Raw genomic sequence first — 17,665 nt, forward strand, 5'->3', positions numbered from 1 at the left:
TTCTTACTGTTTGTTATATTAAGTGTAAAGTAATGACACATCTCCGCTAAAGCTGTTAGTATACTGAGAGATCACACAGACGGACTAAAATATCATGTGTCAACAGTATTGTGGTGGATAGAGACGTATACTGTGAACTGATAGGTTGTCAATTCGGTCCTGTTTCTCCAAAATACTCCAATTCACCTTCACATTTTTAAAAGTTTGTGGGGCCTTCTCGTTACTTTAACGGAAGTGTGAGAAAGAATCTTCAGTGTGATATACAAATGAGAGCGCTCTCCGTTCAATAACAGAGTTAAGGTAGCTGTTACATGAGCTCCCGTTTTCGTAAACAAATTGCGTGGTTTGGCCAATGGGTGTAGTAGCCAGCCGGCCAAGGTGGCCGTGCGGTTCTAGGCGCTTCAGTCCGGAACCGCGCGACTGCTACGCTCGCAGTTTCGAATCCTGCCTCGGGCATGGATGTGCGTGGTGTCCTTAGGTTAGTTAGGTTTAAGTAGTTCTAAGTTCTAGGGGACTGATGGCCTCAGATGTTAAGTCCCATAGTACTCAGAGCCATTTTTTTGTAGTAGCCAGAAACTGCCAGTGGAAAGCGCTTGGGCGAAAATCACGCGCAGGTGCACTTTCCGCGTGACGTGCCAGCTCGTTTCCAAGCGTGCACCAGCCACGTTGCAAACCACATTTGGCGTTCTTCGCGTTGTCAAACGCGCCCCGTGTGAGAGTGGCATAAACAGCGAGTGGCCTCCGCACAGCTGCACTGCTATCATCACCACGAAGACTGCGAGAGCTGTAGCAGGTTGCCTGTGGTTGGAAAATTATGTACAGGGGCCCGTGTCATGTGATGTACTACCTACACTACTGGCTATTTAAATTACTACACCACGAAGATGACATGCTACAGACGCGAAATTTAACCGACAGGAAGAAGATGCTGTGATATTCAAATGATTAGCTTTTCAGAGCATTCACGCAAGGTTGGCGCCGTTGGCGACACCAAAATGTGCTGACATGAGGAAGTTTCCAACCGATTTATCATACACAAACAGCAGTTGACCGGCGTTGCATGGTGAAACGTTGTTGTGATGCTTCGTGTAAGGAGGAGAAATGCGTACCAACACGTTTCCGACTTTGATAAAGGTCGGATTGTAGCCTACCGCGATTGCGGTTTATCGTATCGAGACATTGGTGCTCGCATTGGTCGAGATCCAGTGACGGTTAGCGGAATATGGAATCAGGAGGGTAATACGGAACGCCGTGCTAGATCCCAACGGCCTCGTATCACTAGCAGTCGAGATGACAGGCATCTTATCCGCATGGCTGTAACGGATCTTGGAGCCACGTCTCGATCCCCGAATCAACAGATGTGGACGTTTGCAAGACGACAACCATCTGCACGAACAGTTCGACGACGTTTGCAGCAGCATGGACTATCAGCTCGGTGACCATGGCTGCGGTTACCCTCGACGCTGCATCACAGACAGGAGCGCCAGCGATGGTGTACTCAAGGACGAACCTGGGTGCACGAATGGCAAAACGTCATTTTTTCTGATGAATCCGGCTTCTGTTTACAGCATCATGATGGTCGCATCCGTGTTTGGCGACTTCGCGGTGAACGCACGTTGGAAGCGTGTGTTCGTCATCGCCATACTGTCGTATCACCCGGCGTGATGGTATGGGGTACGATTGGTTACACGTCTAGGTCGCCTCTTGTTCGCATTGACGGCACTTTGAACAGTGATCGTTACATTTCAGATGTGTTACGACCCGTGGCTCTACCGTTCATTCGATCCCTGTGAAACCCTACATTTCAGCAGGATAATGCACGACCGCATGTTGGAGGTCCTGTACGGGCCTTTCTGAATAGAGAAAATGTTCGACTGCTGCCCTGGCCAGAACATTGTACAGATCTCTCTCCAATTGAAAACGTCTGGTCAATGGTGGCCGAGCAACTGGCTCGGCACAATACGCCAGTCACTACTCTTGATGAACTGTGGTATCGTGTTGAAGCTGCATGAGCAGCTGTACCTGTACACGCCATCCAAGCTCTGTTTGACTCAATGCCCAGGCGTATCAAGGCCGTTATTACGGCCAGAGGTGGTTGTTCTGGGTACTGACTTTTCAGGATCTATACACCCAAATTGCGTGAGAGTGTTATCACATGTCAGTTCTAGTGCAATATATTTGTCCAATAAATACCCGTTTATCATCTGCGTTTCTTCTTGGTGTAACAATTGTAATGGCAAGTAGCGTAGTTTTCGAACGTGAACCGACCACGCTGGAAACAACGTTTGGCGTTCTTCACGTTGTGAAACACGCCCCGTGTGAGGGTGATGTGAGCAGCGAACGGCCACCACACAACGGGTCGTTCCACGGCTGCTTCCAACTCCACGGAGGCTGCGAGGGCCGCGCAGGTTGGCAGACGGCGGCCGGACGCGGCGCATCCGGCGTCGACGCGCGCCCTTCCGGCGGGGGAGGGCCGCCCTCCGCCCTCATTTGACTCACAAATGGCGCGGCCCGGCGCCGGGGCGTCGCGACGCCACGCGTGCCCCCCCCCTCCTCCTCCTCCCTCGCCGCTCACTCCTGCCCACGGCGTGCGACGCGCGCTTCCGGCCGCGTTAGTGACACTTCGCGCCGCCACCCCGCCTCCGCAGCGTCCCCACTGTAGCTGTAGTGCAACGGCTCGGAGCGCCGGAGAACCCCAGTCTTACTCGGAGGGCCCCTCTTTACGTGAGCGAGGCGCAGAGTGTTCGCAGATCTCGTCGTGAAGCGACCACCACTATTCTGAGTGTCGCACAGCCGAGCCGAAGACATTCGCCGAGGACGTCGCTCACTAAAGCCAGCCTCACACGCGACGGTTTTCTCACCGTTAACCGCGACAGACCTGGTTCACACCGCGGGCTGTGCACACTTAGGAACGAGTTGGTGCAGCTTCATCACACAGCGACTGTTATCGGCTGTATCTGGTTCGCAAATCACACAGTTTGTTTACAAAAACGGACGTTAGTATATTTCCTACCGTAGTTCTATACTACGCACTTTTCCTCCCTTGTCGGTATGCTAGTCATATTATTGTCTGTAAATACATAGCCGCGCGCGATTAGCCGAGCGGTCTAGGCGCTGCAGTCATGGACTGTGCGTCTGGTCCCGGCGGAGGTTAGAGTCCTCCCTCGGACATGGGTGTGTGTGTGTTTGTCCTTAGGATAATTTAGGTTAAGTAGTATGTAAGCTTAGAGACTGATCACCTTAGAAGTTAAGTCCCATAAGATTTCACACACATTTGAACATTTTTTGTAAATACATAAATAAAAACTTCAATATGCATGAATACTTTGTTAGATTTTGATCGGTTTTTAAGTTATTCTCGTAGGCGCCTATCATTTGCATACGTATCGAAACAAACGCCAACCATTTGCGTGAAAGAAATTTAATGTCTTAACCGGTTTGGGGCGCTCTGTGCCCTTCTTCAGAAGGTTCTACCTATCGCTTTACTTGAGTGTCATAAAAAAAAAGTCTCTGTGCACTATGGGACGTAACTGCCGACATCATCAGTCCCCTAGAACTTAGAACTACTTAAACCTAACTAACCTAAGGACATCACACACATCCATGCCCGAGGCAGGATTCGAACCCGCGACCGCAGCGGTCGCGCGGTTCCAGACTGTAGCGCCCAGAACCGCTCGGCCACTCCGGCCGGCACTTGAGTATCGACAATAAGCTGCATAAAGCTCAATTCTATTGTCTTACGGTTCATAGTGCCTGTACCAAAATAGTGGAAGCCGAACTGGCATGATCTCTGCACTTGTTGTTCAGCTCTTTTATACCAGTTTTGTACATGCACTATGAACGACATGACCAGGGCATTTTGCTGTATGCATCTTATTGTTGACGCTCGCAAATAATGTGATAGGTATAACCTTCTGAAGAAGAGCACTAAGTGGCCGAAACCGGTTAAGACATTAAATTTCCTTTATGCAACTTTTTTCTGATTATTTCGACATATACAACTACAATTTGTGAGGATGGATAAATTGCTAATCTTCATATGTAATTATACATATGACTCTCGTATTATATTATTTAACTAGACTCATCTGGTAAGAAACAGTGTATTCAAGCATCTCCCACATTCCTTGAGCTGTTCGAACTGTTGAGCAACCATCTCCGAAGTATGCTGAAAAGTTGAGTGACTCCATACAACATCGTCCTGAGCTGATTGCATTAACAAACTGTGTGACACAGTTATTGTTTCTCATTGTATTTTCGATAGGCTAATTACACTTTTTAGTCAACTGTTACTATTACTGCCATGTGTTCTGGATCGCGTTTACAGTCACTGTGCGACTAGAGTATAATTGGACACAATATTGAGCCCTATGGCACACCAGTAGTGATTTGTCCTCAGGAAACGAAAAGTCCCCATCAAAATTGAGGGGTCTACATAACATCGCGCTTTGGTTTACGTTGGTTAAGTACGAAGTACACGACTTACTATTTGTAGCTATTGTTCCATAAAAATGTTTTCCCAGAAATACTACGATTACAGAGGTTTCCAAATCCAGTTTTATGTAAATCGGTTTTTCAGTAACTTTTGGCTGGTCAAGTAGAAAGTCCAATACGGAGTCTATAGATCAGTGTCTGGCTGCCGTATTTCAGCCACCACAATCGATTTTTGCTCCACATAAATACTCTACCACATTTGAGTCTTGAGTGGGTTGTCGGATTACTACTTGCTTTTTACAACGTAGCTTGATTTGGAAGTGATTTCCCATGGTAGTTGAATGTGGAAGTGACTTCGACTGGAGTCAAGAAAAAGAAGAAACCATTCGGTTATACGAATGGAAAAGGATAAGTAAATGTTGACATATTTGCTAAATCAGCAAAATCAAAAAGTTTAGTAACACGTAGCTGCCTAATTCGTAAATTATTATAACCATTCTTTATTTCAGTGGCAAAGGCCCTTGAACAGAACTATGGCTAATGTCAAAACATCCTCTAATTCCATGCACAGAGCAAAAACCTTTATTGCCTCATTCCGAAATTTTACTGTCACTCCAAGTGTCCAAAGGGTTGGAGTAGATTAAGTTAGCAGCAATGATCACTTTGTAGACATTTTTAAACATCTCTTCTTCAGTAGTGTCCTCTTCCTCTCCACAATGAACTCATTGATATCTATAACGCAACTGTACTGTCTCTGTTAAGAAAATACGAAGATACCGGTAACTGCACTTCACCGCGCTGACGAATCGGACACTAGTCGTGCAAAACAATAATGTCGAGAAAACCAGTTCTGTCCTAACACGTAAACGCGATAGCAAAACTCCTTTATTTCATCTTACCCTCTCTTACATCTAACCTGACATTATTTATGAATCAAAATTACCGTTTGCGTCGTGCATGAGGAATAATACCAGTAATAATAATAACAATATGTTTGCTAATAAACATTTGGAATTTAATAACTGTCAGTCTTATTAAAATTGTCTCGTTACGTTGTTGTCAAATGCGAGTAATGAACCTTAACAGAGATGTGCGGTGGCAGTAAAGAAAGAATCAACGTGGAGAAGAAGCTGAATGATCAGAAAAGTACGAGGAACAATAGGGTAAGATTAGCACATGAAACGCAAGGAAGAAAACAATGGAAAGGAACTAGAGAAGTGCGAATAGTTCATAATGTGACGGAGATACTGTTAGCTGTTGCACAGAAGGAAAACAGCTGCGCTGCGATAGGCCGAGAGGTTCAAATGGCTCTGAGCACTATGGGACTGAGGTTATCAGTCCCCTCGATCACTATTGACTCTACCAGCTCTTCGCCGTACCTATCTATGTCCAGGTCACCTTCCGGCAATGGCGGAATGTCACACTCCCGAGCCAGGCAATCCCAATCGGTTTTATTGTAATTAAGTTGGATTTCCCATCCTAGGTCCCAGCGGCACCCTTCTTCTCTGAGGCAGAAGGTAATTAAGTTGTGATCACTTGTAGTGGCGTGTTCAATAACCTTCCAACCTTCAATGATGCAGATGGCGCTAGCAGTTGCCAGGGTGACATCAATGTTTGTCCCCTGCCCTCCACCTCCTCTGTAGGTGGGGGGATTACCAAGCTTATTTGCCACTACAAGTTGGGAAGCCATGATTAGTTCTTCAGCCTTCTCACCATTAGCATCCCTTGTGCCGCTGTACCACATAGGGGACTCGGCATTGATGTCTGCCGTAACAATAACCCTACGCCCGCGTAGCGCCGTGATGGTTCTCGCAAGGTGGTCCGAGAAATCTTCAAAATTTCCTCCATATTGGAAATACATGTTTACGAGGTGTATTAATCCTACTGGTGTTTGTAGTTCTACTACACTGCAGTGACTGTTTGACAGCTGTGTTAGTGTAGTGGCCCTTAGGGCCTTGTTTGGGACTATTAAGACTGCCTTCGGCTCTTCTCCGGTAACGATAGTCTGCCAAGTGGTAGACATGAAGGATATCTGCCCCGCCCTGGAGTATGGCTCCTGCAGACAGACTACATCCAGTCTCCCTCCTCCACTACCTTCCGAAGCTCCTGCATCACCAGCCGACTGTTGTGGGTGTTTATTTGTCCTATTACAATTTCAGATGTTATGGGAAGTAAGTGTGGAAATTGCAATCAGGCCATAGTTTGTCGTAATCTGAAGCAATTCGACCATTTGCAAGGACAGATTGCACGTAGATCTCTTGCATGTTGAATTCCTCTCCTCTTCTCTCGAAAACCCTTCTGAGCAAGTCACGCAGAGCTCCGAAATCTGTGGGAAGATTCATTGACTTTAGCTGTATCCTGTCCACAGCCTCCATTGTCGAGAAGGTGACCTTTCTGCCATATTTACCCCCTATACGTACAACGTGCCTGAGCGCCGTGGTGAGCACAGCCGGCTGCTCCAAGCGTGAAAGCTGCATAGCAAGCTCCAAGTTCGGGTAGATCCTTCTAGGATCCGGATCTGGGGCTCTCGGAAATGCTTCCAACTGCATTGTACTCGTGATTGTATTGTCAACAGTTTGGAGAGATCCTTTTTGAACCGGAACAATGCTATTACTCTCTGCCGGTTGCAGACTGTCTTCTGTTTCCTCTTCTGGCTCCGTCTGTATGCATAGGTCAACCATGATTGTCTGTTGCGGGCTTGTTTTTTCTTGATTGGTGATGAAGCTTTCTGCGTCTGGGTTGAGTAGTTCTAAGATCCCCTCGACCTTAGAACTACTTAAACCTAACTAACCTAAGGACAGCACACACATCCATGCCTGAGGCAGGATTCGAACCTGCAACCGTAGCGGTCTCGCGGTTCCAAATTGTAGCGCCTAGATCCACTCGGCCACCCCGGCCGGCGTGTCGAGAGGGAATCTACGCTGAAGGTAATAGGTAATGCTTCGGTCTCCTCTTGAATGCCTAGTGGCTTTGCACAAGCCGCAGTTTAGAGATTAGTTTGTTCCACAGTAGCGTGGCTGAAATGGAACAGGAGGTGGAGAAAGATTTAGTGTTACGCAAAGGCACAGCCAAGATGCTGGACGTATCCAGTCTGGATTTGCAGTTGCTGAATGGTAAGTCTATTGCTGCTGCTGAAGTCCCATACTCCGTAACAGAGGGTAGGGGACGATGCGGGAGGGAGACCCGCACCGCCGTACTTGGCAAGGTCCTAGTGGAGGTGGTTTGCCATTGCCTTCCTCCAATCGTAATGGGGATGAATGATGACACAATAACACCCAGTCATCTCGAGGCTGGTGAAAATCCCTGACCCCGCCGGGAATCGAACCCGGGACTCTGTGCTCGGGAAGCGAGAACGCTACTGTGAGACCACGAGCAGTGTATTAAATTATTAAAAGTGAGGAGAGGCATTGAGGACGACACAAGTGGCCAAGGACACGATGAAGTAGAAAAAAAAGGAGAGTGTGAAAATCGTTTTGCCTCTCCAATCACATCCAGCCTAACTGAACATTATTCACTCAAGCATTCAGACAGCTGGATATGCTATTTTTGGCGTACTGAATTAGTAAAGGTTTGGCATGACTAAAGAAGGACTAATTATAATTTGACGTGGAATAATTTTGTACGTTTTTGGTTTACAAGCAGGCAAGAGATAGATTTGCTACGTGTTGCAACAGTAAGTTCTTGCCAATTTAGATGTTCATCCAGGATTCTGCTCAGATCTTTCACTTTTTTTAATATGGTAATTGGATGCCATTAAGAACTCCGCTGACCAGCTTTCGCGTGAGGACCCGTGTGACCTGTTAGGGTTTAGTTAAAGATTCAGTTGTTTGCCCCCATAGTGACTCGGAACAAACGCCGTCTTCCGTGCCTGATGCAGCAGTAGCAATGTTCTTAGCGCTGGCGCTTAGCTACAAGTGGGTACCATCAGCATGTAAGTGGCACTTACACGAATGAAGCACAAATAAAGCGCCATTGATATACGGCGAGAAAAGCAATGGTTCAAAGTCTGAACCCTGAGGGCCTCCATAACGTTTTTACGATGACATGCCCGGCCCACAGACTTTCGTCTTCCGCAAGTTCGGTCCCGTGGAAACGCAGTGGAAACGAAATTGAGCCGCGGCCAAAGCATTTGCAGCTTCCCAGACGGGCCAAAGCGGCACGGGCACGCTTCCCTCCTGGTCTGGTCTGTGCGGGCCGGCAGTGTCCAGCGTTCTGGAGCGCAGCCGGCGCTGGCGCTGCCCGCACTTTGTAGCAAACGGCGCGCACAAAGGCGGCTCCCACAATGGCTTTGTGCCTGGCCGCCGCTGGCTCGGCAGCTGTCGCCTCTCATCTCGCCGATACGTCTCCAGCTTTGTCCTCTGCCTCCCAGTCTACCGCGCTGTAAACATATCGCCTCCACCCGACAACACGGCTCCACACTCCAGTCCCCAGACCCGAACATCACTCTCACTTTCCTGTCAGTGGAGCAACCTCTTTTGTCATTAGTCCTCCGTGGCGTAACGACTCCCACGTCTGCATCTTCATTTATTCATCCCGTGAGATCTTGGTTTCAGTTCTGGGTGGGGGATTTAAAGTTGGTCACTTCTTCTCCCTACCCTCCCCCAAACACAACTTGACGCCTACCCCACTTTTACTGTGCCCCAGATTCATAACGTTTGAATTGTACTACCGGCCATTAAAATTGCTATACCAAGAAGAAATGCAAATGATAAACTAGACTGACATGTGATTACATTTTCACGCAATTTGATTGCATAGATCCTGAGAAATCAGTACCCACAACAACCACCTCTGGCCGTAATAACGGCCTTGATACGCATGGGCATTGAGTCAAACAGAGCTTGGATGGCGTGTACAGGTACAGCTGCTCATGCAGCTTCAACACGATACCACAGTTGATCAAGAGTAGTGACTGGCGTATTGTGCCGAGCCAGTTGCTTGGCCACCATTGACCAGACGTTTTCAAATGGAGAGAGATCTGTACAATGTTCTGGCCAGGGCAGCAGTCGAACATTTTCTCTATTCAGAAAGGCCCGTACAGGACCTCCAACATGCGGTCGTGCATTATCCTGCTGAAATGTAGGGTTTCGCAGGGATCGAATGAACGGTAGAGCCACGGGTCGTAACACATCTGAAATGTAACGATCACTGTTCAAAGTGCCGTCAATGCGAACAAGAGGTGACCGAGACGTGTAACCAATGGCACCTCATACCATCACGCCGGGTGATAAGACAGTATGGCGATGACGATTACACGCTTCCAATGTGCGTTCACGGCGATGTCGCCAAACACGGATGCGACCATCATGATGCTGTAAACAGAAGCCGGATTCATGCGAAAAAATCACGTTTTGCCATTCGTGCACCCAGGTACACCATCGCAGGCGCTCCTGTCTGTGATGCAGCGTCAGGGGTAACCGCAGCCACGGTCTCCGAGCTGATAGTCCATGCTGTTGCAAACGTCGTTGAACTGTTCGTGCAGATGGTTGTTGTTTTGCAAACGGCCCCATCTGTTGAGTCAGGGATCGAGACGTGGCTGCACGATCCGTTACAGCCATGCGGATAAGATGCCTGTCATCTCCACTGCTAGTGATACGAGGCCGTTGGAATCCAGCACGACGTTCCGTATTACCCTCCTGAACCCACCGATTCCATATTCTGCTAACAGTCATTCGATCTCGACGAACGCGAGCAGCAATGTCTCGATACGATAAACCGCAATCGCGATAGGCTACAATTCGACCTTTAGCAAAGTCGGAAACGTGATGGTACGCATTTCTCCTCCTTACACGAGGCATCACAACAACGTTTCACCAGGCAACGCCGGTCAACTGCTGTTTGTGTATGAGAAATCGGTTGGAAACTTTCCTCATGCTCTGAAAAGCTAATTATTTTCATATCACAGCATCTTCTTGCTTTCGGTTAAATTTCGCGTCTGTATCACATCATCTTCGGGGTGTAGCAATTTTAGTGGCCAGTAGTGTACAATAACAATAAAATATGTAGGCCTGGACGAAAATATCGAAACACCACAGGAAACGCATGTTTGAACATAAACGCAGATGCTAGCCAAGCGTGCAAGTCGCGCTGCTGTGTTTCACCACGAGCGGCACCTGTGCAGTGTCCTTACTACGTGGCATGTGCCAGCCGTGGCCAGAAAAGCGTTCTGTGTATTTGTGAGTGAGCTACGTGAATTCCAACGTGGACTTCCAGACGGTGCTTTCGTAACCAGCTTAGCCGAAGTGTTTGAGTCACAAGAGCCACCGTTTCATATCGCGTAGACTGAAAGCGGAAAAACATCATCTGTTATGTGACAACGCGGACAAAAGTAAGTATTGTGCGATAGTGAGGAACGGTCATTGATTAGGACTGCGACGAAAGCTGAAGGGACGACAGCTGCAGAAGTCACTGCGGAAGTGCGTGTTACACTCGCGAATCCTGTCAGCACCGAAACTATAGAGAGAGAGCTCCAAAAACATGGAATCGATGAGCGAGCTGGAATTCCAAGACGACTCGTTAATGATACAAATGCGCGTAATAGGAAAGCGTGGGGCAGAAGCCATAAAACCTGGAGTACGGAGCAATGGAAGAAAGTCGTTTGGTCGGATGAGTCCAGTTGCACGCTGTTCCCGACTTCTACGACACAGGAGTGAAACACGGCTGGGGTTCGGTGCTGATTTGGAAGCCATACTCGACGGCCCCCTGCCAGGACAGATTACTGCCAAGGATTACGTAATTATTTTCTCTGTGTCCATCCACTGGTGCAGTGTGTGCTCCCTAATGTTGCTGTTCTGTTCAGAGACGGCAGGACCACTGTTCACTCAGCTCGAACCGTCCAGGAGTGGTTTTGTGAGCACGAGTATGAACTGTCGCATCTTCTCTGGCCACCACATCTCAATACTATGTAGCCTTTGTGGTCTACTTTGCAGAGAAGTGTACATGATCGCTGTCTACCTCCATCATAGTTACCTGAAATTGCAACTATTTTGCAGCAAGAGTGGTGTAAGCACTCCATCTTCAGGCCACAAGTGGCCCATCGGGACCATCCGACCGCCGTGTCATCCTCAGCTGAGGATGCGGATAGGATGGGCGTGTGGTCAGCACACCGCTCTCCCGGTCGTTATCATGGTTTTCTTTGACCGGAGCCGCTACTATTCGGTCGAGTAGCTCCTCTTTTTGGCATCACGAAGCTGAGTGCACCCCGAAAAATGGCAACAGCGCTTGGCGGCCCTGATGGTCACCCATCCAAGTACCGGCCACGCACGACAGCGCTTAACTTCGGTGATGTGACGGGAACCAGTGTATCCACTGCGGTAAGTCCGTTGCCGAGAGTGGTATAAGATTCGGCTTAAATCCCTGATGCACCTTTATTTATCCAATATCAGACGACTGATAGCTCTTTTTAATACCAATATGTTCCTGCACCTTATTAGGCATGGTAATGTGTTGTGTTTTTGGTATTTCGACATTTTTGTCCTGTCTCTGTATATAATGTTTCAATATAGTAATAATTTGTTTAAATCAGTGCTTACAGGTAGTAGGCGACTTTGGCACAATGTATAACTAATTGCAATTCAGAGAAATACAGCGTTTGAAAAGCCTATGTCAGAAAACAAAACTATGATAACAGTAAACTGTTAAGACTTCGGCTTCATAATTTACACAATATACACTGAAGTGCCAGATAAGCTGGTACAGCTTCCTGTTATGGTGTAGAGCCCCCGCGAACACACAGAAGTGCCGGAACACCACGTGGCATGGACTTGACTAGTGTCTGAAGTAATGCTAGAGGAGACTGACACCTTGAATACTGCAAAGGCTGTCGTTAAATCCGTAATAGTACGAAGGAGACATATCTCTTCTGAACAGCACATTGCGAGGCATCCCAGATATGCGCAGTAATATTCATGTCTGGGAAGTTTGGTGGCTAGCGAAAGTGTTTAAACACAGAAGAACATTCCTCGAGCCACTCGCTAACAATTCTGGACGTGTGAGGTGTCGCATTGTCCTGCTGGAATTGCCCAAGTCCATCGGAATTGACAAAGCACGTGAATCGATGCAGGTGATTAGACAGGATGCTTACGTACGTGTCACATGTCAGAGTCATATCTAGACGTATCAGAGGTCCCATAGCACTCCAACTGCACATGCCCCACACCGTTCTACAGCCTCCACCAGACTTCGCAGACCCCTGCTGACATGTACGGTCCATGGATTACTGAGGTTGTCTCCATACTCGTACATCTCCATCCGCTCGACAGAATTTCAAATGAGACTTGTCCGACCAGGCAACATGTTTCCAGTGGTCAACAGTTCAGCTTCGGTGTTGGCGGGCCCAGGCGAGCCATAAAGCTTTGTGTCGTACAGTCATAAAGGGTACACGAGTGGGCCTTCGTCTCCGAAAGCCCATATCGATGATGTTTCGTTGAATGATTCGCACACTGACACTTGTTGATGGCCCAGCACAGAAATTTGCAGAAATTTGCGGAACGGTTGCATTTCTCTTCAGTCGTTGACGGTCCCGTTCTTGCAGGACCTTTTTCCGACCGCACAATGTCGCAGATTTTATGTTGTACTGGATTCCTGATATGCACGGTACATTCGTGAAATCGTCGTATGGGAAAAATCCCCACCTCATCGCTACCTTTGAGATGCTGTGTCCCATCGCTCGTGCGTCGACTAAAACGCCACGTTCAAACCCACTTAAATCTTTATAACCTGCCATTGTAGCAGCAGTAACTGATCCAACAACTTCGCTTGAGACTTGTCTCACAAAGGCGTTGCCGGCTGGAGTGGCGTATTCTGCCTGTTTATGTATCTCGGTATTTGAATATGGATGCCTATACCAGTTTCTTTGGCGCTGCACTGTGAAATCGTAGTCACCTTCATAATCACTAAACACTGCGGCTGTGAATACCAGGCTGCAGATAATGGCTATGTAATGAGGGGAATGCTGTGCCTTTCAATCGTTTCCACCTACGTTCTGGAAGTCAATCTTTCTGTTAATTTTTTCTTGGGGTCTATCTTCCATTACGTAAGTTGCTGTGGTCTAACGTTTTTACCTGTGAACTCACGAACCGTGGCGGATTTGTTGTCGGCAGGTACCGTCAGCCTATGAATGAGTGCGTTTACATGGCCCAAATTCAGTGGGCAAAGTGAAAAGACCATCGACATAGTCAGGTCCTCACTGAAGCAATTGTGTTAAACGTAGCTTGTAATTTCTAGAATCCCTTGCCACCTTGCCACTTTCGAGACAACTTATCAAGATTTAAGTCAGTTTGGACGTGGTGTTATAGTCGGCGCACGAACGATGAGACACAGCTTCTCCGAAGTAGCGATGAAGTGGGGATTTTGCCGTACGACCATTTCACCAGTGTACCGTGAATATCAGGAATACGATAAAGCATCAAATCTCCGACATCGCAAGAACGGGACCAACGACGACTGAAGACAACCGTTCAACGTGACAGAAATGCAACCTTACGCAAATTGCTGCAGATTTAAATGCTGTGCCATCAACAAGTGTCAGCGCGCGAACCATTCAAAGAAACATCATCGATATGGCTTTCGGAGCCGAAGGCCTACTCTTGTACCCTTGATGACTGCAGGAGACAAAGCTTTACGCCTCGCCTGGGCCCGTCAACGCCGACATTGGAGTGTTGATGAATGGAAACGTGTTGCCTGGTCGGACGAGTCTCGTTTCAAATCGTATCGAGCAGATGGACGTGTACGGATATGGAGACCACGAATCCATGGACCTTCCGTGTCCGCAGGGGACTGTTCAAGTTGGTAGAGACACTGTAATGCTGCGGGGAGTATGCAGTTGAAGTGATATAGGACTCCTGATACGTCTAGATACGACTCTGACAGGTGACACGTACGTAAGCATCCTATGTGATCAGCTGCATCCATTCATGTTCATTGAGCATCTCGACGGACTTGGGCAATTCCAGCACGAATTGGTACAGAATGGCTCCAGCAACACACTTCCGCTGGCCACCTAACTCCCCAGAAATTAACATTATTGAGTATATCTGAGATGTCTTGGAACGTGGTCTTCAAAAGAGATCTGCACGCCCTCGTACACTTACGGATTCATGGTGTCAATTTCCTCCAGTCAACTTCAGACATTTGTCGAGTCAATGCCACGTCTTGTTGCGGCACTTCTGCGTGCTCGTGGGGGCCATACACGGTATTAGGCAGATATACCAGTTTCTTTGGCCTTTCAATGTAGTTTGATGGACGTTCACGCCAGACAGACAACTGCCTGTGGCTTGGGGCATTGTCGTTCATGAGCAGGACAGCTGACTGGCGCCGCCAGCTGACGACGACAGCTAAGTGGTGACCGGCGGTCAGGCGCGACACCGGGACCTGTTGCTGCGGGCTTGTTACTTGTTAGCTGCCTCTGCCTCCCTGGAGGGCCATCTAGCCGAGCGGCGCCGGGGACCGCGGCTGGGGTGGCTACAATAGCCGAGCCGCCCTCTCCGCCACTCCACGTCTTGCCGCGAGTGGAGCGTTCTTACCTGCCAGCCGTAACACTTACCAGTCGAGAGCGCCTGGCGTCTGTTGGTCCACCAGCTCCTGCCCTGCCAATTGCTAACCTGCCTTCACTTCTCGACGAGTGCCATTGTACTTCGCCGGAAGGGTCCGGTTACATTCAGGTGGAGAGAAATATATCAACTGCAGTGGCTATTAGCTGGCAAAGCGAACTGAAGAATGAGCCAGAGTGGCCGCACGAGAAACAGGGAGGGGAAGAAAGGTAGTTAGGAGCACCCTTCTGTATTGTGGAGCACTTTCACACGATACACGTCAGTGCACTTATGTCTTTATAGCACAACGACTAAACGGTGACCACAACTTTTATTTTACAGACTGAGATTTCTACAAAAATGTATGTACAAATGAAAATACTCAATACTCCTTTTTCCAAAACTTTCTCCTCATGTGACGTGAGTTTCAGATATCGTATTCAACTGCTGAGCGATGCTCACTTTTGTTTGGTCCTGTGTTGCACATGTGAACAGTGTCGTGAAACAAAACTTTGGACTGTGTGAAATACTGAATCTGAAATAGTGGAAACTAATCTAATTAAAAGCCGCAAGTAAGTTACTTTGTATTCAGTGAAAACTATTTAACTGATCTCAATACTGAACTACATTGTGAAAATTATGCGACTTGAAGTGCAATATCTGTCTTGAAATATTCACAAAAATAAAATACTGCTCTACTCAGAAGAAAAATAAGTTTCAGATTACTGACACTGTTCAATATAAATTAATGTGCTTAATAAGCACAATATCTGAAAATTCTGACTGCGAGCTGTTTACTCATAAGAGTGCAAAGTGTGTGAAATAAAAGCAGCTTACCTCATTCTCATCATGCTGTTTCGTGTCTGTTGTACTGACGATCTCGAAAGTAAATTGAAATCAGCAAATGTAGCAGCTAAAGAAAAAAAATGTACTGACTACAAACTTTGTTTCTACTTGTTAGAAACAATCTGTGGCTGCATGTGGTGTAAGGTACAATCCACACACGATAAAATACTTTAAACTTTACAAAGAATGGTGGAGGAGGGTTTCCCTTTAAAGAAAACCGTTCTTGAGAAATCAAACTCCGATTATTCTCACAAAGACTGTAAAACAGAACAAGACTCTAACGATTACAAAATTCTCTCATTACTAAAAAAATGCAGACCTTTACACTAATTGCACTATTTGTGACGTAATGGAAGCAGACCAAATTAATGCTAATCATGAATATTATTAGTTTTCAATTAATTGTACTGTCAAATAAACATTTCATAATTGCACTTGCTTTGATTCCCTTGAAATATTCCTTCAAAACACGTCTCCATTCGTAGACTCAATAACACATTTTTACAACCAAGTTTTCATCTACATAACTAGGTATTTCAGATAATTTCTCCCAAATGCACAAATACCAAATCCCTTTCTCTGAAAATCTGGACTTCTCGCAACTGTCTCTCAAATAAAAATGCCCCATCGCTGCACAACTGACAGGCGAGCAGCCGAACCACCGATCAACTTAGCCACAGAGTCAAAGATCTTATTCACTACTCGTACAGCGAGCTCATTCATCTTTGTGCCTGTGCAGTAAAGATGGAATTATTTGCAGTGGCAGAAACCATATGCAAACCTTAAAACAGATACTCATCGCACACTGTCGCTGTGACAACATTTACTCACAGTCATGTGTCTGAATAAACCACTGGCCATTTTAATCCTGACGCTTCATCTTTTTCAAAATTCTAATATAACATGCGGTTTTGTGAAGCTATGTCGTCTTATTCACACACGATGACACGTTTATTCTGACACATTTATCCATATCACAAAAGGGATATTTATTGTACGCACTCTAGTTCTTCTTTGCGTAGATATTTCCGTTCCACACCATATCATACTGCCCCCCTTTCTTCTGTTGTTGGCACACCACAGACTACTTAACTTTTAACAGTTTGCTTGCACGTTCGTCAACATATCCTCTAGCTCTGTCGTCCCTATTTCTGAGAATTAATAGCCATCAGATCTTACTGTGAAGCTATATCTGGCAGCCAGATTAACGTTGCTCGCTTAGCACCACGTGTATGGTGTGCCTGGTGCCTGGACAGCTGGACAGCCCTCCCGTAAATGAGATAAGCATTCAGGTTAGTACAACAGTACGAATTATCGCTGGGCCCGATCCTCGTCTGTTAAGAAGACAAGAAGCCCGGTTCAAGGAATATTCCAAAATAATAAATAATAATAGCCTTCAATAATTTTAAAGTTCTCATTCCCGGGTTATCAACAAACGGACTTCGTTCCCCAAATCCCCCCCACTCCTCCCCCCCCCCCCCTGCTCCGCCGGCCGCGGTGGTCTAGCGGTTCTAGGCGCTCAGTCCGGAGCCGCGCGACTGCTACGGTCGCAGGTTCGAATCCTGCCTCGGGCATGGATGTGTGTGATGTCCTTAGGTTAGTTAGGTTTAAGTAGTTCTAAGTTCTAGGGGACTTATGACCTCAGCAGTTGAGTCCCATATTGCTCAGAGCCATTTGAACCAACCCCCCCTGCTCCCTTTCCCGTTCCTGCGAATGGCCCAGTAGCTTACTGATTGCAGCTTCACTATGGACAGCAAATGGCTTGAAACCTGGGCTGCAAATTCTCCATCTCACTTACATTGTATTCATCCTCTCTACAAAGACCCAGAGGTTTTGAACTCCTACAGGATGAGTAA

General features: G+C 47.1%; 1 protein-coding gene across 1 annotated transcript in view; it reads left to right on the forward strand.

Moving 5' to 3' along the window:
- Positions 1–17,665, forward strand: part of LOC126199690 (paired box protein Pax-3-B-like) — a 160,700-nt gene that overhangs the window by 11,391 nt on the left and 131,644 nt on the right. The window contains exon 2 of the mRNA XM_049936617.1: positions 2,338–2,724. Within this exon, the coding sequence (XP_049792574.1) occupies positions 2,338–2,724 (387 nt within the window). The remainder of the gene's footprint in view (positions 1–2,337; positions 2,725–17,665) is intronic.

Source organism: Schistocerca nitens, chromosome 8 (genome assembly GCF_023898315.1).
Source record: "Schistocerca nitens isolate TAMUIC-IGC-003100 chromosome 8, iqSchNite1.1, whole genome shotgun sequence".
Classification (NCBI taxonomy): Eukaryota; Metazoa; Arthropoda; class Insecta; order Orthoptera; family Acrididae; genus Schistocerca; species Schistocerca nitens.